At 45.2% G+C, this 20,619-nt stretch overlaps 1 protein-coding gene across 1 annotated transcript in view; it reads left to right on the forward strand.

Moving 5' to 3' along the window:
- GALNT10 (polypeptide N-acetylgalactosaminyltransferase 10) overlaps nucleotides 1-20,619 on the forward strand; it is a 225,420-nt gene that overhangs the window by 119,582 nt on the left and 85,219 nt on the right. Inside the window, exon 4 of the mRNA XM_070793891.1 lies at nucleotides 9,152-9,318. Coding sequence (XP_070649992.1) covers nucleotides 9,152-9,318 — 167 coding nt within the window. The remainder of the gene's footprint in view (nucleotides 1-9,151; nucleotides 9,319-20,619) is intronic.

A 20,619-nucleotide genomic window follows, 5' to 3' on the forward strand; every position in this document is an offset into this window, starting at 1 on the left:
TCTGTCCTTTATCGAACCCATCTTTGCATGAAATGTTCCCTTGGTATCTCTCATTTTCTTGAAGAGATCTCTAGTCTTTCCCATTCTGTTGTTTTCCTCTATTTCCTCTACTTCTGGGGCAGGTTAGGTGGGCACAAAGCTGGTGATGAACTGGTGGTTTATAGGTGCCTAATTAATACTAATAACTTTTGTGATTCTCTAAACTGTTGAGAGGAGGGAAGAGCAGGTGGGTTCTGCAAAGCCTGCCTTGAATAGAAAAGGACCTTTATAAAGTAGTCAGCCTCGGCACATGTTGTCACACTCATTTTCCAGCTCCTCTGCTTCCAGCCAGACTGTGTTAAAGACAAACGCACCCCTGTCTTATCCCCCGCAGAGTGAGAGAGGAGGGCTGGGGAGCCAAGCCCCTGCTGCGGAGGGAAGGCTTGCTGTCAGTGTGGGGAGAGGCCACAGACCTGTGTCTGGAGGGATGATGAGGATGCAGGGCAGGAGCTTTGCACACTCCGCCCACTAAGACCCAGTTTCTTCCTTTTGTTCCAGAGCCTGGAGCTATTTATAACTTTCACAAAGCTTCTTGGGGGCTCCAGAGCCCATAAGACAAGTCTTTCTGAGACTGTTGTATTATAAGGGACTGTCTTCTACATACAAAGTAGAGAAGGGAGAATTTCAGAGTTTTAAAGCTAAACTGTGTGCTGGAAAATGACCTACACTGTGGCCTCAGGGAGGTGGGAAATCAGTTTTCTGAGCCAGATGCTGTACCAGGTGCATTCACATATGGTATCTCTTTTATTCCTTGGGACAGCCTTAATTAGGAAGGAGTTATATCCCTATTTTATCCATGTGGAAACAGGCTTAGGGAGGCCATGACCTTCGCAAAGTGACCCACTGCTAAGTATATAAGGTGAGATTTGAACCCAGATTTGAGGGTCTCTTCAGCTTATGCCCCTTCCCTTACAACACCTGCAGTTTCCTCCTTAGAAAGTACCCACTATTTGATATATGGGTTTGCTGTCTCACTCTGTGACCCTGGGAGGGTCCCTCCCTATTATGGGCCTCAGTTTCCTCATCTGCAAAACTAAATGCAAACAGGATGAGGTTCAGGCCCTTCCAGCCTTCATATTCAGTTCTTCTCATTGACTTTTCACACTGAAGCTGTGCACATAGCCTGGAAGCAATGCCTTTGCCTTGTTCTCAATCCCGAAAGATGCTGTCTTCTACCACCCCCAGAACATACAAATCAGCTCTCAACAAGCCTCATCTAGACATCTGTTTGGTGGAGGAAGGCATGTTGGGTTAGCTGCCATGAGAAATGGCTAAAATGTTGCCCATTTCTAGAAGAAGATTGTTTATCTAAGAGTACAAGCACTGGGAACTTTCAAACAATAGAGTTACTCCACAGGATTTTCTAAATGATCATTCCTTTAAAAAAAGACTCACCCTTGTAATCATTGAAGAACAGTTTGCTGTCTGTAGTGCACAGAGCATAGTGGTGGTGAAATGCTGTGGTCTACAGGTAATTTTCCTGATGTCAAGGTAGCCCAGTTGGCACAGTATTGATAAGGCATTGCTAATCATATGAAACAGTAACCATGTGCCCCAGCAGTCTTAGTGTCCATGCTCTGGAAGTCCAAATCTCCATATTCATGATTTTTCTGGAGAAATTAGAAATCTTAATTCTAAAAGAGTCCATTCTTTTCAAAGTTATAAAGAAGAATTAAGAACACTTCATCTAGTTCTAGTACAATGTCTGGCTGCTTGTTTTTTACTCCAGGGAATAGACTTTTTACTGGCTGCACAGTTACTTCAGTTAATGGGGACTCCTCTGCAAGGAGACAAGGGCAATAAAGGGAAGCGGGAATGTGGAAAAAGCCAGCTAGGCTCTCCAGGAGGAGCAGGGGAAGCTGTGGCACTGCCACGTCTCTCAGGGCCTGAAATAGGAAGGACTTTCTAAACCCAACCACCAGGTTTTCTTAAGATCTCAGCAGCAGAAATTTCTGGATCCCTTTATTAAGAAGCCTTAGCTTTTCTCCATGTAGCTCTGTGTCTGCTCCTCTCATTATCTCTGGGACTGCCTTTCTATATATCAAGGTTGTATACCAAAGAAAGAGAATTTGATTGACCTGGTGAACCCCAATTGGACACAGACTTCTTGCTAAACCATCAACCACAGACAAGTCAATGGATTAGCTGCCCTTGGGTCCAGGCTCTGCTTCTGCCTCTAGGCAGTGGATAGTGTCCAGTGTTAGGGAGTTAAATGTTTTTATTTTATTTTTAATTGGAGGATAATTACTTACAATAATGTGTTGGTTTCTGCGATACATCCACATGAATCAACCATAGGTATACATATGTCCCCTCCCTCCTGAACTTCCCTCCCAGCCCTTACCCCATACCACCCCTCTAGGCTGTCATGGAGCACCGAGTTTGGGTTCCCTGCATCCTACAGCAGCTTCCCATGGCTGTGTATTTTACCTATGGTCATGCACGTGTTTCAGCTGCTCTCTCAAATCATCCCGCCCTCTCCTTCCCCTACTGTGTGCACAAGTCTGTTCTCTACGTCTGTCTCTCCTTTGCTGCCCTGCAAATATATGGGTTTTTTTTAAATATAGTTCCCTTCAGAATGATTGGATTGTTCTTTTTCAAGGTTGACTTGAAGAAATTTTTGAAATGCTTCCCTTTGATTTTGATTTCTTTTTTTTTTTTTTAATTCTAGTGCTCCAGCATTAAGCCCTGAGGGTGCATCTTAAGGGCCAGTATATTAGATTCATCTGCACGCCCAAGGGCTCAGAAGCCTTTGCTGCTGCTGCTGCTGCTGCTAAGTCGCTTCAGTCGTGTCTGACTCTGTGCGATCCCATAGACAGCAGCCCACCAGGCTTCCCCGTCCCTGAGATTCTCCAGGCAAGAACACTGGAGTGGGTTGCCATTTCCTTCTCCAGTGCATGAAAGTGAAAAGTGAAAGTGAAGTCTCTCAGTCGTGTCCGACTCTAGCTACCCCATGGACTGCAGCGTACCAGGCTTCTCCGTCCATGGGATCTTCCAGGCAAAAGTACTAGAGTAGGGTGCCATTGCCTTCTCCTTTAGGGAATATCAAACTGGGGGCTGCTCAGTCATAAATGAGTCCTCTCACTGCCTCCCATTCCCCTCCACAGCCCTCTGTCCAGGCCACTTTCTCCTAGTCAGTGAGTGAGCAAAGTTCTCTTTCTGCAGCAGGAGAGTGGCTGCCCCCTTCAGGTCAGAGAGGATACCTCGGACCGGTTTCTGCTTCTGTCCTTCAAAAGCCATCCTGAGGTCCACAACAGATGCATGTGGCTGACGGGGCTTAGAGATTATTTAGCTACATAAGCAAGAGTCTTATATTGGGTTGGCAAAAAATTCATTTGGTTTTAAGTAAAAATAAAAGACACATTTTTCATTATCATCAAGAAGTGTATTGAACAACGTATTTCCTAACTGAACAAACTTTTTGGCCAACCCAATAGTTACAACTGCTGCTGCTGCTAAGTCACCTCAGTCGTGTCTGACTCTGTGTGACCCCATAGACAGCAGCCCACCAGGCTCCTCCGTCCCTGGGATTCTCCAAGCAAGAACACTGGAGTGGGTTGCCATTTCCTTCTCCAATGCATGAAAGTGAAAAGTGAAGGTGAAGTCACTCAGTCGTGTCCGACTCCTAGCAACCCCATGGACTGCAGCCTACCAGGCTCCTCTGTCCATGGGATTTTCCAGGCAAGAGTACTGGAGTGGGGTGCCATTGCCTTCTCCAGTTAGAACTGACAGAAGCCGAACTCAAACTGATTGAAGAAAAAACAGTGTATTGACTTGTGTAACTGGAAAGGCTAGGAGTAGACCTTGGCTTCAGCCATCGCTGGATCTAGGTCCCTAAATGATGCCAGCAGGAACCTCTCTTGGCTCTGTTTTCTGTTCTGCTAAGGAGGAGCCTGGTGGGCTGCAGTCCTTGGGGTCGCTAAGGGTCGGACATGACTGAGCGACTTCACTTTCACTTTTCACTTTCAGGCATTGGAGAAGGAAATGGCAACCCACTCCAGTGTTCTTGCCTGGAGAATCTCAGGGACGGGGGAGCCTGGTGGGCTATTGTCTATGGGGTCGCACAGAGTCGGACACGACTGAAGCGACTTAGCAGCAGCAACTTCATTTTAACATAGGGAACAGACTGTATGGTGGCCTCAAGACTTCCATCCTTCCATGTTCATTTACAGGAAAAAAAAAAAAAAAAAAACCTTCCCTTTCTCCCAGCTGTCTCAGCCACAGTTTGTTCTGGTTTGTGAGTTCCCACCCCTCAAACAACCACGGGGCTTGGGAGCTGCAGTTGGCTGAGCCAGGCCCTCTTGCCCACCCTCAAGGCAAGACAAGGACTTCTCTCAAACCCTATGGAATCACAGGGTGGGAGATTCCCCAAGGGAAATCAGGATGCTCTTACCAAAAGAAGGAGAAGGAGTACAGAGCAGGCATGTCAGACTTACTCTTTGTCCAGCTCCCTTATCAACATAAGAGGAACTTGGTATCGGCAAGAAGTGACTTGCCGATCTTGCCAGAAGATCTGGTTTCTGGCAGAGCAGAAACCAGAAGCCCGGACTTCAGTCTCCTACTTAGTTTCCTCAACTTTTGTTTTTTAGTCTCTTCATTCTCCTTTTTGTCTGTGCGATTAATAGTATACTATCCCTGTAAAAATATTTACGTACACGGGGCAGATGGCTTTAAATCTCGGCTCCAGCCACTACCAACTGTTTCACCTCTCTGCCTTGTTTCCTCCTCGTTGTAATGGGAATAATGATATTCCCATCATTGCCATAATGATGCTCTACCTTGTAAGAGCATTGTGACAATTAAATAATTAAAGCATATAAAGTGCTTACAACCTTGCCTGACATAATGAAAACCCTTAGCAGATATAGTGCATTATCATCATTGTCATCTTCTACCTTATTTTTAACTGCTATCAGTACTCTATAGTTTGAGTTTTTCATCACTTATTTAATATGCCCCCACTGATGGACATTCACTTTGTTTCTGCTCTCTTCACCATTTCAAAGTGTGTTAGGGAACACCCCTGAGCATGCCTCTTTGTTCTCATGCTGGCATGTCTAACTAAACTTTGTCCTGTCAGGACTGGGGCCTCATTAGACTGTGAATCAAATGACGGAAGAAGTGCTTGGGCAAGGGGTGGGATATTTTGCACTCAGCTCATAGTCATCAGGTTTGAAACGCACAGGGACCTCTTCCTCTATGGTGTCTTCTGAGACCAGAAATACTGAGCCATGAGGGCACCACCACTGATGTCGTGTGACGTAAGTGTCACATGTCCCTGCTTTGACCCTTCATGAGGGCATCGCTCTGCCCTCGCCTGCCCCCAGGGGGCCACGCTGTATCTGGGAGCCCACGGGGACCTAGAGCCATCAAGTCAGTGTGCCGTGTGCCATGTTGTAGAAGCTAATATGTGTTCAGAGAAGAGCACTGAGGAAGATACGCCCTGAATGTTGCAGAGAGGTCAGCCCCTGGCGTCAGGATGTTGCCAGCCTTAGCAGTTGTCTTTTAGCCTTTCTGTGTTTTCCAGCTTCTCATTCTGAGCAGTTACCACTTTTGTCATCAGGAAAGATATTGTAAGCATTATTTTAGGTACATACACTCTAGATTTGAGGTTTGGGCCCAAGTTACTTTCCTCTCAGGGCTCCATATTCCCCAGGTGAAGAAGGGGGTTAGCACTGCCCAGTTTGTCTCCCTCCCAGGGGTTGATACAGCTTGGAGACGAGAGAAAGGAGGGTGTTCTGTAAACCCTCAGGCATGATGAACCAGGGGAAGGCAGAGATTATTACTGTCTTGTCAGAGCCAAAACCAGCCTCTGCATTGGGAGCAGTGCCCTGGCTTCCCCTTGCCAGAGACCACTCTCTGAAGGCCGTCAGGTGAAGGGTACTTCCTGTTTATCACACACAAAAGGACCGGATGTCCTCTACCATCCAGTGTTGAGATCCCTAAGACACAACACGCAGACAGGTCTTAAAGGGGACAAGTAAGGTGGGGACGTCACAGGATGGCCTTCTCTCCTCCTCCCTGCCACCCCCATTCCCCCTCTGTCTGCTGCAATCTGAGGAGAACTGGGGCTTCTCCCATGAACTCCCAGCAGGGAGGTGGCCTGTGGGCAAGTCTGTGGAACCACGTTTTCTGCGGGATACTGGAGAGATTCATTTCAACATGTCACATAATTTTCTATTTAAACCAAGAAACTCTACTAAACTGGGACCAAACTAATGATGAGTGCCCATGCCGAAATGCCGTTTTGTGTTTATTTAGTAAATAAATAAGTAAGTGAATAGAGGAAGGAGAAAAAGAGTAAACCACCCCTCCCCCCCCAAAAAAGCACATGGTCAAGTCTGAGCCTTTTTTTAAGTTCCGAATAATCTTTGATTCCAAGATTGGGTTAAATTAGAAGTGAATTTAGTCTGTTATGGCTCTGTCTACTTCCTTTAGTATATGATGGTGTGTCTACCCATAGGCTGTGGGGCCCAACTCTGGGGTTCAAGAAAGCCAGGGCTCTCTGCTGAGTAATAGCTCTATTGTATTTCTCTCCATGGACTCCAGCGGTTTATTACAGCTAACCCCCCTTCCAACCCTGCTTCAATCGAGTGAGCCTCCTGTGAAATTGGATGGAAGGCAGGAACTTTTGTAGAAAACTAGATAGCGCCTTTCTTGGCCACAGAGGATTCAGACAAATTAACCGAAAGGGCTTTTTAAGAAGAGATGCTTTCCTTTATTGGTGAAAGCCAACATAATGAAGTTGAAGAAGGTTCCCCCAGAAGGCTGGCTGAAATGATCAAAGGGGTTAGAGAAGTGGGGGAAGGGGTGGAGGAAGGCTGTGTGGGGCCTCGAAAAAAGCAGTCCAGCCAGATGGATGAACAGGAAGAGGTATAAAAGAAGTCAGGAGATTGCAAGTAGAAAGAAAAACTGGCCTGTTCATCAAAACTGGACTGCCAGAATTAGGGGCACCCTGTCCATGCAGCTGAAACTGGGCTCACAGCCAAACACCACAAGGTCAGTCCTGCCCCGTCCCACCCCCTAGCTTCCCTTGATGCCTCTAGGAGAGGTAGGATTTAAAGCTGAGGAGACAGTTGACCCTGACCTGTTTTTTCCTCCCAACGCTTCTTTCTGAAAATTATCAAACATACGGAAAGCTTGAAAGAATTGCACATGGGACACTCAGTTTTCTCCTGACTAGATTCTGTGATTAACCTTCCTCTAGTGATTTTATCACATACACATTCATCCCTCTCTCCATCCACCAGCCCCTTTACTGTCTATTTATTTGTGTATTTTTGGTCGCGCTGGGTTTTTGTTGCTGTGTGTGGGCTTTTATTAGTCGCAATGAGTAGGGGATATTCTGTAGTTGCGGCGTGCAGGCTTCTCATTGCAGCGGCTTCTCTTATTGTGGAGCACAGGCTCTAAGGCACACGGGCTCAGTAGTTGTGGTGCACAGGCCTAGTCGCCTCGTGGCATATGAGATCTTCCCAGACCAGGGATTGAACCCATGTCCCCTGCATTGGCAGGTGGATTCTTAACCACTGGACCACCAGTACGTTGCAAGGAGATCTGGGCTTATTTAGACAGTGGATTACAGTGGCATACGAAAGGAGATATTTTCTTGTTATGTTCATTGTCCCAGATGTCACAAGTTTCCCCAAAAAAACTTCTTAGCAGCCTTGTGGAACCCCCTTGCATGAAGCCTTTTACATCTGGGCTCCCAACTTCTACCCGTTATGCCAGAGACCTGGCTCAAGGTGGATAGTTTTGTCATTTCCTCTGGGCCTGCCTGGTCTTCAGCTCCTCTTTTCTGGGCCCTGGGAAAATCTCTAATATCTCTATTGAAATATACCCCAACAATGAAAAGAAACGAAAGACGAAAAGATTCTTAAATTTTCTATCATCATGTTGTTAGCAATAATATTGGTATTGTTTTCCTAAAACTATTATTATATTATAGGGGAAAATAGCCTAGTAATGTTGATGCTAAGAGCCCTGATTTTTAGCAAAAGAGTTAAAATGTAAAACCAGACAAAAGCCTAAGAAAACTCCAGACCAGTTTCCCTTATAAATATAGATGTAAAAATCCTTAACAAAATACTAGAAAACCAATACATAAGGATTATTTAAGCAACTTGTAAGGATTATACACCATGACTAAGTAGAATTTTATTTATTTCTGACTGTGCTGGGTCTTCTTTGCTACACACTACAACCCATGAAGAGGCTGCCAGAATATTCTCATCAAGTCAGGTCAAGCCTCTAGCTCTCACTACCAGTTTACAGGAGCCAACATGGGGCAGACAGAGGAACATGTTGAGAGACACCACAGCAATGCAGAAAGCAAAATGCAGACTGTGGAAAATACTCTAGGACAGATGACCGGGTTTCCTAAACAAAATAAATGGTAAGGGGAAAAGAGACTAGGAGACACATCAGCTAAAGGCATTGGGTCAGCCTTGTCTTGATCCTGGTTTTTAACAACCAGCTTTAAAAAGATACAGAAAAGTCAGAGAAGTTTGAACTTCAGCTAGATATTTTCTGATACTAAGTAACTGCGTTAAATCCTTGGAGTGTTACTGTATGAAAGGCCCACAGGAGCAGGGTCTTCCACCCTCAGGCTTACCATAGGGCTGGTGGAGAGCAAAGGAGACCCAGTTTATTCTTCCAAGTTCATGGATACATGGTTTTTCCTCCATGGAGGAGAACGTGCAAGGGGTGGGGAAAGAGGCAAGAGTACCATCTAAGGGCTGTCCTTCACATGGAATCGTGAAGATGAACAAGCATGTTCCTATCACAACTGAGGCATGAACAAGTTCATGCATGTAAACACCAAACCCCAGTGCTCCTTCACCACTGGGAGTTGTTGCTTTGTAACTGTTCATGTACAGAGCTAGGGGGATCTTGTGTGTGTATATATCTATGTGAGTGTACGCGGGTGTGTTTATGTGTGCTGGGGTCCCAAGTAGAAGACAGTTCTGAAGTGACGGTGGTGTCCCCAGCTTTCACTCAATCCCTAGGGGCTGGAGCAGAAGTAGGAATTGCAGTTAGCTGAACTATATGCCTGAGTTCTCTGGGCAGCGTGAGAGCTGAACCTGTCCTCTTCACCTCCTGTGTATCCCTCTAGCTGCAAAAGCAAACGCTACCTGGAGACGCTGCCCAACACCAGCATCATCATCCCCTTCCACAATGAGGGCTGGTCCTCCCTCCTGCGCACCGTCCACAGCGTGCTGAACCGCTCACCCCCGGAGCTGATCGCCGAGATTGTGCTCGTGGATGACTTCAGTGACCGAGGTAGGGCCCCTTTCACCCAGCTTCCCACCTCCATGCTCTGTTCAGTGACTTGCCAAAGGGATGGCAGGTTTTCCTTTCTTCAGCAGCACTAGCATATGGGCCATGTGTACTGATACTTGCTCCATGCCAGGCCATGAACCTGGCACTGAACACACGTTATCTCAGTCTGGGACTAACTTCATGGGACTAACTGAGATGTAGTTACCAGTCACCATGAAGTGGATTCTGTTTTTATTCTGTTTGTATCAATGTAAAAAATGCATTAAACTGCAAGTAACAGAGAACTTTAGCTAACAGCTCAAAAAAGGGGGTTATTCATTTATTCATTCATCTCATAAAACAGTCCAGGGTTGGCATAGCTACTCAAGTCTTTCATTGGAGAACAAGACTTATTCTATCTTCCTGCTTCCTCATCCTTATCCTCATGGTCATAAAATAGCTGCTATACTTCTGGGAGGTCTACCTTTCAGGCAAGAAGATGGAGGAAGGGCAAAGAGAACAAAACCTCTTCCTTTGAAGATTTTGCGTTCTTATTCAGAATGCAAAGTCTCCCAGTGATTCTGAGCCAGAACTGACATTTGGGCATCCATATCTGCAAGGGGGTGGCTGGAAAGGTGAGTGTTCTGATTTGGGGCCTCTTTATGGTAGAGATAGGAAAAAGAGAAGTGAATTAGAGAAGGCATCAGGTAACCCACCTACAGTATCTGCCACCCCATTTTACAGATGTGAAAACTGAGACTCAGAGAGGTTAAGTGACTTGCCCTTGGTCACACAGCTCTTGGGTGGTGATACAGTGAACAAACCATGTCTTCCTGGCCCTAAGCACGTTATCTTAACCTCTGGGCCACACTGTAGAGCCTCTTCGCTGAGTCTCACCCATGGGTTTGTGAGACACAGAGGGGGAGCCACAAGTGAAATCCAAGAAGAATTTGTCCTTCAGCCCATGGTCTTAAGCTTATTCTTTGCATCAGAGCTTTTACCACTTGCAGTAAAATCAAGCAAAGCCCTTTCCTTTTCTCACCTTTTAGTAGAGGCACTAATAAGTAGTGAAGAGGAGCCTCAGGACATTCTAGAATAATCAAAACTTGAGTTTCTTGTGCCCCATTTTAATACTGCACGCCTAATTACCTGGCACATGTGTATGTGTGTGCATGTATACATACTCAAACATATACACATCTTACATTCAGTTCTTATTACCTTTAATTCTCCCCTCACTCTTGACATACACTCATTCTCAGGGGACCTTTACTTTTCCTCCTTTGATCTTATCACAGCAGAATTAAAATACCAATAAGTATAACATGTGAGCATTGTGTGTATAAACATGGACCTGTCGTGAGTTTACCCTACTGGACTCCACATTCTGAGAGCTGGGTCTTCCCGGTCAGTCTTGTCCACCACACATTCTCAGCTCCTTAGGCATACAGTAGGTGCTTAATACATGTTTGACGAGTGAATTATCAGAGCTCCTCTATCTGTCCCTTAGCACTTCCACCATGGTTACAGTAGCATCTATTATATGAGATTTATTTATGTCCCTGAAGTGAGGTCTGCGAGGTCACCTGCAGTGTGTCTCCGTGTCTCTGTAGCACCATTCTTTAGCAATAGTTTCAGCTTTGTTCTGGCCCTGTCACTTACTAGCTCTGTGACCTTTATCTAGTCACTTAACCTCGCTGTGCTTCAGTTGCCTCATCAATGAAATGGAATCTACCTCTTAGGTGGTCATGCCTATTGAATGGGTTAATATATGTGAGGTGGTTAGGACAGTACATGGCACCAAGTGAGCATCAGAAGTAAACTTGTAACCCTGGCATTATCGTTATTATTGTTAACATTGTTTCTGACTGGTTTGTCAGAGGGGGAGTCGGGGATAAATGTGTAGCCATGAAGGTACGGTCTCCCCCTTTCCATCGGTGAAAAAAACACGTGACAAGTGTGCTGTTGTCCCACCTTCAGCCTAAATTGTCTTCCCATCTATTCACTGTTTCAAGAACCACGTCTGTGGGCCAGAACCACGCATTATCTCATTTTGTCTTGATGACAAGCTCTGAGGGAGGAGGCCCTGGCTTGGAGCACGCGCCTCTGTGCAGGAAGGGTCCCAGGGGTGCCTCAGGGAGCACGGTGAGGGCTGTGGAGAGCCTTGCAGGTGCGGGTGGGGTTCACGTACCTCTCCTACCAAGGTCTGGACTGGATTTGTGAAAACTGTTCACTAAGAGAAGTGCCACTGCTTAAAAATGTGTGGACATCACAGCTGTGACTCAGCCTTTCCTTGTGCATATGGGAGGCTGAGGCCTGGAGCAGTGGACCGAGTTCACCAAGAGCATGTGGCCAGCTGGCTGCAGAGGAGGGATGGGAATCTAGGCTCCCCACACAGCCTTATCCCCCTCACCTCACCTTCTGTGTGAAACAAACTTGGGAAAGAAAAGGTAAATTTTATAAGAATGGCATTCACCAAGTGCATCTGTTTCTCCAGAGACCAAAAGTATTAATTGAATGCAGTACCATTCCCAAACCCTAGTAAGAGACAGAATGAATACTGTCCCATTTCACAGATGGGAATGAGAAATGAGGCCCCTTGACTGTTGCCCTTTTATCTCGATGAATCGGGCACAGAACCCAGAAGAGAACTCTTACCTCCCGCCCCTCAGTCCTGCACATTAGCTGTCAGATTTTGCAAACTCCATTCTTCAGAAAAGCAATAATTCTTTTTATTTTAAGAAGAAATTCTCAAGGCAGCTTGGGAAGAAAACTTACTCAGCAGTGATTGTTTCAAAAATGAGATTTGGGAGAAACAATTTCAGCATTATAGAGAAGCCTGTCTAAAGTACAGCAAATATGGGCCATCGTGAAAGACAGATTTCTCTGGGCCACGTGAGCAGAGGCAGTTCTTTAGAGTTGAAATTCATAGATGCTAACTATGGGCTCGATTGGCGCTGCCTGGCAGAAGGCATTTTCCTCTGAAATGAGCCTCTTCCAGGATCCTCAGGGCAACTAATTGTAATTCAGCTGAGGGTCGAGACCTCGGGTAGGAGACAAAATTGGAGCAGATGAATTCTTGAAATAAGATCCAGAGCTTTGTGCAGGCAGCACTGGGGACTAGAGCAAAGGCAGACAGGAATCACCCCAGCCTTGCTTGCAAATAGAGTGCTGTGGAGTTTACAGGGGGCTCCAGAAGCTTCTCTAATGTGGGCGCTTCCTTGAGGATTAGGAGGACACGGACGTGCTTTTTCTCTAGTGGGAGAGAGAGGTGAGGGGGGAAGGGTGGCAGGCCTGCCTCCAGATTGCACTGCCCGCCTAGGAAATCTTTATTAGGAAAAACAAAAAGGGTCTTTGTTCATTTTTTTTTTCCCTTCTATTCTCCCTCCCCTTCTCATTTCCAAACAGTATTGGTTTTCCAGAAAAAATAGGATATGTAGTCGTGGAAGGCATTATTGTCTTTGGGTGAACTGTGGGCCTCCTGGAATGATGAGGCGCAGAAACACAAGTCTGTGATATGGTCTCATTGACATCGTTTCCCCCAGCTCAGCTCCCCAGCAGCAAACCAAAGCATACACAGTGCAGGGTTCCCTCAGAGGAGGTTCTTAAGCATTTGTGGAGCTGTTGATGGATTGTTGGCAGTGATTGGTGCTGGAGGGCATATGGACATTGCGGGGCCCATAAGGACAGTGCGTGTGGTAGAGACTCTCAAAATTGAGACCAGGGTCCAAGGTCTTCTTTCCACCATAAGCTTTTTAACTCTTACCTGCCCTGTCACACCGGGCCAGTCCTGGTGTGATGCACATAAGGAGATCCATTTGCACCGACCTGATTTGCACTGCAGTGTCTCACTCTTGACACAGGCCCGTGAGCGTCTGTCTGTTCTTCATTTCTTGTCATCTGTCTCGCAGCCCTGGTTTGTTTCTGGTACCACCACAACTGTCAGGGTGGCCATTCCCCACTTTCACTGTATCGTTCAGGTTCTTTTCACCTTGAGTTTTCTGCTGCTCATTTTGTTGTTTCTCTACAGTAACCTTTTTACTGTCTCCATAGTTTTGCCTTTTCTAAAATGTCTAATGCAATTGGAATCATACAGTATGCAGTCTGTTCAGATTAGTTTCTTTGACTTAGTAATATGCATTTAATGTCCCCCCATGTCTTTTTATACCCTGTAGCTTGTTTCTTTTTAGTGCTGAATAATAGTCTATTGTCTGAATGTACCACCATTTATTTATCCATTCACCTGCTGAAGGCCATCTTGGTAGCTTCCAAGTTTGGGCAGTTATGAATTTTTGTTATTGTTGTTTAGTCGCTCAGTCATGTCCAACTCTTTGCACCCATAAACTGCAGCACACCAGGCTTTCCCGTCCTTCACCATCTCCCAGAGCTTGCTCAAACTCGTGTCCATTGAGTTGGTGATGCCATCCAGCCATCTCATCCTCTGTCGTCCCCTTCTCCTCCTGCCTTCAATCTTTCCCAGCATCAGGATCTTTTCTAATGATTCGGCTCTTGGTATCAGGTGTTCAAAGCATTGGAGCTTCAGCATCAGTCCTTCCAATGAATATTCAGGGCTGATTTCCTTTAGGATTGACTGGTTTAATCTCCTTGAGTCCAAGGGACTCTCAAGAGTCTTCTTCAACACCACAGCTCAAAGGCATCAATTCTTCAGTGCTCAGCCTTCTTTATGGTCCAGCTCTCATACATGACTACTGGAAAAACCATAGCTTCGACAACACACACCTTTGTGGACAAAGTAATGTCTCAGCTTTTTAATATGCTATCTAGGATTGTCATGGCTTTTCTCCCTAGGAGCAAGCATCTTTTAATTCCATGACTGCAGTCACCATATTCGGTGATTTTGGAGCTCAAGAAAATAAAGTCTGTCACTGTTTCCATTGTTTCCCCATCTATTTGCCATGAAGTGATGGGGCCAGATGCATGATCTTCATTTTTTGAATGTTGAGTTTTAAGCCAGCTCTCTGCTCTCCTCTTTCACCTTCATCAAGAGGTTCTTTAGTTCCTCTTCACTTTCTGCCATAAGAGTACTGTCATCTGCATATCTGAGGTTATTGATATTTCTCCCGGCAGTCTTGATTCCAGCTTGTGCTTCATCCAGCCCGACATTTTGCATGATGTACTCTGCATACAAGTTAAGTGAACAGGGTGGCAATATAGAGCCTTGACATACTCCTTTCCCAATTTTGAGCCAGTGCGTTGTTCCATGTCCGGTTCTAACTGTTGCTTCTTGACCTGCATTCAGGTTTCGCAGGAGGCAGATAGGTAAACAGCATTGTATGGGTTTTTTGTGTGGACATAAGTTTTCAGCTTACTTATTAGTTAAATACCAAGGAAGGTGACTGCTGGATCATACGATAAGAATATGTTTAGTGTAGGAAACTGCCAAAGTGTCCTCAAAGTGCATTCCCGCCACAGTGAGGGTGAGTCTGGTTGCCCCACGTCCTTGTCCACGTTCGGTTCTGCCCATGTGCTGGATTTCTGCCATGCTCACAGGTGTGTAGTGGTTTCTTACTCTTTCGATCTGCACTTCCTTGTGACATTTGCTATTGCACACATAATCTGTCAGTTCCATTTTCTTTTTCATACCCTCCCAACACCCCCACCCCACCTTCTTGCAGCCCAACTGAAGTAATCCATGTCAATAAGTGTGTGCATCCTTCTGGACCACTCTGCTTCATAATACTAACATGTAGTAACAAAAGCAAACATTTATTGAGCATCTGTGCTCAGTGCATTCTCCCATTCATCACCTCAGCACCAGCGTGGCTTCTGTCATCCCCAGTGAGAAAGCTACTGGACTCCATGATCTTAAACCTCCTTTTTCTACTTAAAATAGGTAATATTTTATCCCCATTTTGCAGATGAGAAAATTGAGATACAGAGTGGTTAAGTAAATGGCCAGTCTGCTTCGGTCAATGAGGCAGAGCTTTGGTTTAAAACCATGTATCCTGGGAGGAAGAGAATGGGTACATGTATGTGTATGGCTGAGTTCCCTCGCTGTCCACCTGAAAGTGTCTCCACATTGTTGAGTGGCTATACTCCAGTATAAAATAAAAAGTTAAAATTTAAAAAATAGGATCTAAATAAAAAGGAAGAAGTTAAAAAAAATTTTTTAAAAACCATGCATTCTGATTCTAGAACTTTTGCCCTAATCTTCACTAGTTTCTTTTCTTCCCCTTTTAATAGGATCATACTGTACACATTGCTCTTCTTTTTGCCCCCATTAATGTATCACCGATATCCCTCATGCCAGCAGCTATAGTGCTAACTCATCTGTTTTCTACTAGCTAGACAATAATCCACAGTGTGAAACTACATTTAGTTCCTTTACATCACGCTTTATGTAGTGGACATACAGTCATATTTCACTTTGTATCCAGGTTTCTTCCACTCAATTTTCTACAGTCATTTCCCATTGTCATTATAAAATGACTGTCACATCTCTCCTCCTCTGAGTCAGTTGTGAGATAGAGGCAGGGTTCGCATAACCCCAGAATATCAGGTATACTGTTGGGAGAAGCTGATCCAGAGAGCACACATGGATCCGTCTCTGCCATGTTCCTCCTGAGCTGACTGATGCAGGGACAGCTGAGCGGCAAGGAGCTGCAGGCCTCCCTGGCAGGGCAGCCGGTGCCATGGGGGGAAGCATAAATTCACAGGACGTGTGGGCAGCATAAGAGTTCCTACTTTGGCCTGCCCCATGTCCCCTCTCCTGGCCACCCTAGAAGTGAAATATTGGTAAGCAGTTCCATCTTACAGATAACAAAACTGAGGCTTTGAAAAGAGATTGGTGGGAGGTGCCCTAGACTGCTTACCTGCCCTTAGAGGACTCTCCTCCTGGTTAATCATCCCATTTCATAGGAGGTATCCATCTTTCCCACAGTGGACTCCGTAACCTTTAGAATCACACTTCTCATGTATCAGTCTCTAGGGTGTCTTACCACTAAGAAAATCCACAGGTTTCTTACCCTCTTCTCCTTTCATATAACATCTTGAATACTTCTCTCTCAGACTCCAAAGGAGAAAACTGCTAAGAAGATTAAAGCTATTAGAGAATATCAATTATTTTATAATGAGGGAAATCTATAAATCTTTTGGTGGCTATCTGGCAAGAACACAGCATGCAGGAGTTGATATGTTTATGGGATATTTTGTGCATCTTAAAAAAAATACACAGGATTTTATGAATCAAGCACTGTATAAATGATTTACTGGGATAGCAAAAAAAAAAAAAAAATCAAATAAATAGCTCTGCTTGCCTCTGAAGCATCAAAAGCTCTGATGTTTGGTAAAGAATGGTTCCTGTAGTGGAAAATAGCTATGTTATATTTTCAGAAAGGTGATGCTTCTATTGAGGTGGGCAAGGCTTCTACATTTTAAAAACTCACCTCAGCAAAACTGTGCAAAATTGCTGATATTCTCCTGATTCTCTTGTGAGGATTAACATCTAACCTTTTCCACTGTTTTGGTGTTCCCTTAAAAATGTAATGGGGGAGAAGCAAAACCCAACAAAGCAGGTGACTGGAGGTCCTTGGAATAAGATCTCCAAGCAGAGAGCCACAGAGCTGCCCCCTTCTATCATAATCTGTCTTCAGAAAGCTTCTGGGCCTCTCCGCCAGCTTAGGTCTGACATGAATTGTTATTTGCTCAGAGTCTAAAGGGAGATGAGATTTGAGGCTAAAATAAAAGTAAGAGGTTCCTTAGTACCTAACTTGATCAAGTGCAAACCAACCAAGTCCTTTTCCTGTCAGCTTCTTTCAGCTCAGTAAGTTGGGGGCTGAAAGGGCTGGTTTTGTCCGCCTTATAAAGGGGAAGAAGCAATAGCATCAGTAGTGACCATGCTGTTTACACCTGAACAGCACTCACGTGTGCCAGACACTGTGGTAAGCAATTTAAACATAGTATCTCTAATTTCACTGGGAGCCTCTTAGAAGCCAACATTTATTTGCCTAATGGGAAAATTCAGCTTTAGTAGAAAATGTAAATCCAAGTACAAGGAATTCACCTCCTCTCCATATCCCACCCCCTAAATAAAACAACTTTTAGCTAAAATCAACATCTTCTTGGTAAAGATATGAAGTGCTCAGTCATGACATTTGATACACATTCATATGTCTAAGAAGTATGTTCTGCTGTTTTCATTCACAATAAATGTAACTGGACAGGTCTGATATGCAGCTCTAGTTCCTCTGCTTGCTACTCAAAAGGTCAATACGCAGGAGACAAGTGCTGGTAGAAAAAGAAAAATTGCTTTATTCAACCTGAGAAGGTGATAGACTAATGTCCTAAGACTACCTTCAAGTTGATAGTTGTGAGATAAAAGTTTTGAAGGCAGTATGAGGGAGGGAACTGCAGGGTACATGGTCAGCTCATGGTCAGCTCATGTACAATTCTCGGGTGGGTTGGCATCAAGATGAAGCTTCAAGCATCAACCCTCTTCTGGTTTCATCCGATCTGGTTGTACTTGCAGTCAGCAGTTTTCTGGTGGGGATCTGTCTCCTGTAAAAACAACTTGGGAATGTGTGTCAGGCGTTTATCTATATCTTTCAGGGAACTGGGAGTTCAGTGACTGTGTGGTTGGTTTATAGTCTAAAGTGTTATCAGTTTCTTGGCCCAGCAAGTATTCTTACTTTCTGCTGCTGTTGCTGCTGCTAAGTCGCTTCAGTCGTGTCCGACTCTGTGTGACCCCATAGACGGCAGCCCATCAGGCTTCCCTGTCCCTGGGGTTCTCCAGGCAAGAACACTGGAGTGGGTTGCCATTTCCTTCTCCAATGCATGAAAGTGAAAAGTGAAAGTGAACTCGCTCAGTCGTGTCCAACTAGCGACCCCATGGACTGCAGCCCACCAGGCTCCTCCGTCCAGGGGATTTTCCAGGCAAAAGTACTGGAGTGGGGTGCCATTGCCTTCTCCGATTCTTACTTTCTACATCTTCATAAGTCCTAATCATTAACTCCTGAGCCAGCCTTTTGGGACTCGGGAAGCGTGGGAGACCGTAACGTTTCTATGAATAAGAGGCAGGTGGAAGACATGGTGGGGTGCAGGGGGTCTGTCCTGGGAAGGCCCCATAGCGTCCTGCTTGGCTCCATAAATATTAGCCAGCTCCTCTAAATAATGTTGATTCTGGACTCTTGAGAGTCCCTTGGACTGCAAGGAGATCCAACCAGTCCATCCTAAAGGAGATCAGTCCTGGGTGTTCATTGGAAGCACTGATGTTGAAGCTGAAACTCCAATACTTTGGCCACCTGATGAGAAGAGCTGACTCATTTGAAAAGATCTTGGTGCTGGGAAAGATTGAGGGCAGGAGGAGAAGGGGACAACATAGGATGAGATGGTTGGATGGCATCACCGACTCAATGGACATGGGTTTGGGTGGACTCCGGGAGTTGGTGATGGGCAGGGAGGCCTGGCATGCTACAGTTCATAGGGTCACAAAGAGTCGGACATGACTGAGTGACTGAACTGAACTGAGCAGGTTAATGAAGCAAATCACCCAAAAAGTTAGCATTAACTCTAACCTGCTGCCCAACCAGACCCGTGGTCAGCAGTGAAATAGACTCATTGCCAAAAGATACTTAAAGCATTTCTTCCCAACTTCCTTGCAGAACGTACAGCCTCCAAAGGTTCAGTCATATCTTTATCAGGCAGTCACAGTTCCAGAGCCAATTTTGGCTTGATTTGAATCCAGAGGCACCTTCAGATCTGTAAACACCGGAGGCTTAAAATGTTACCAATTTTCATAGCCCAAAATAGGCAATGCTTGACAGTTCTGAAGATCAGGAAGGCCAGATCCACACATTTGTATGTCTCTTATTTATTCCAAAAATTAAAAGATTGCAGCACCGTCGATCAATATCACGTTTGTGGGCATTGAAGGCTTCATTTCTCTTTTTTCTCTTTTTATTCTCCTGCTTTCCTATTTCAAATAGAAGAATCTCATGAAAATGTAATTTTCACATCATTGTATAGAATAAAGAAACAGGCATAGGAAGACCATAGTGACATTCTTTCCTCTTGTGCTACTTAGGAATGTTGATTCTTGTAAAGTATTTACAGATGCAGACTGCCTTTTTCAACCTTTGGGATCCTTGTATACACTTAGGTTCTTTCTATAAAAGACCACACTAGTTGCTCCTCCCAGAATGATAAAAAGAAATAAATCTATTTGTTTGCTTTGTAAATGCAGACCTCTTCAGAGATGCCCACATTGTTTATGAGCAGCCAGGAATCTCAAAACAACTAATAACTCCTACTGTCTATTGGAGTCCTCTGTTGATGTGTCTGTTAATGAATGGAATTTACTGGGCATTGCTAGTAATATGTAGTAAGGATGAAAACAGGTGGAATTATAAGGTTGTTTTCTGCCCAGTCTTCTCAGAAACTTTTAATTTTTTCCCCCGTGTGCCGTCATAATATATGTCTAGAATATTCTAAATAATAACTGCACTCCAGTCTCTGCTAATGGAAAACTCAAACTTTCAATTACCTTCCCAGAAACCTCCACAGTGGCCAGATTTGTTTTAACTAGGCGAGAGGAAAGACCAGCCCTGACCTTTCCCAGAAAATATGTTTCCGCTGCCTTATGACAGAAGAAGTGGTACTTTAGCTCATTAGTGAATGAAGATGACCTATAAATAGGCCTTCCTCCTGAGCAGAGCTGACTCTTGGTATTCTCTGTTGTAGACACAGACCCTGTCTTTCCTGCCTTTCGAGCCGAAGGAAGGCAGGGGTGTAGTCAGTTTGATGGACTGCTCCTTGCCTACTACTCATTCCTTGTGCTCCTGAAGGGACAGCCAGTCAGTAACACCACCCAGCCGTGATGAGGGCTCTGATCCACCTGGCCAGTGCTGTCCCGTCCCCATGGCCACAGTGATTCATCCAGGGTGCCAGCCTGTGGTGCCAGCTGAGCCCCATTCCACCCCTGTCCTTGTCCCTCCCATGAGCCGGCACACGTCTTCTCGTGTGAACCAGCTGGGCCTGGGTTTCCATCACTCCCAACCCCAAAGCCGTGACTACCGTCCCCTCTTTCATGGGTCAGGTGAGGATTAAGTGAGATAATGTAGGGCCCAGCACAGGGTCGGTGGTAAGTAATGGTCCTTGTTAGTAGTGATGCCTTTGTGGTGGTGGGAGTTACCATTGCTGCTCTCTGAAACAAGGATGATGATCACTCAGCTACCCCCATCTACCTCAGAGTCTCCCTGTAGAGATTAGATGAAATTAGAATGTGAAAGAGCCTAAAGAGCTAAAAAGTGCCATAAAGACTTCCAGGAGGATACTGGTTGCCACAGAAGGAAAGAACCCTGAGGA

The sequence above is a fragment of the Bos indicus genome, chromosome 7, assembly GCF_029378745.1.
Source record: "Bos indicus isolate NIAB-ARS_2022 breed Sahiwal x Tharparkar chromosome 7, NIAB-ARS_B.indTharparkar_mat_pri_1.0, whole genome shotgun sequence".
Taxonomy (NCBI): Eukaryota; Metazoa; Chordata; class Mammalia; order Artiodactyla; family Bovidae; genus Bos; species Bos indicus.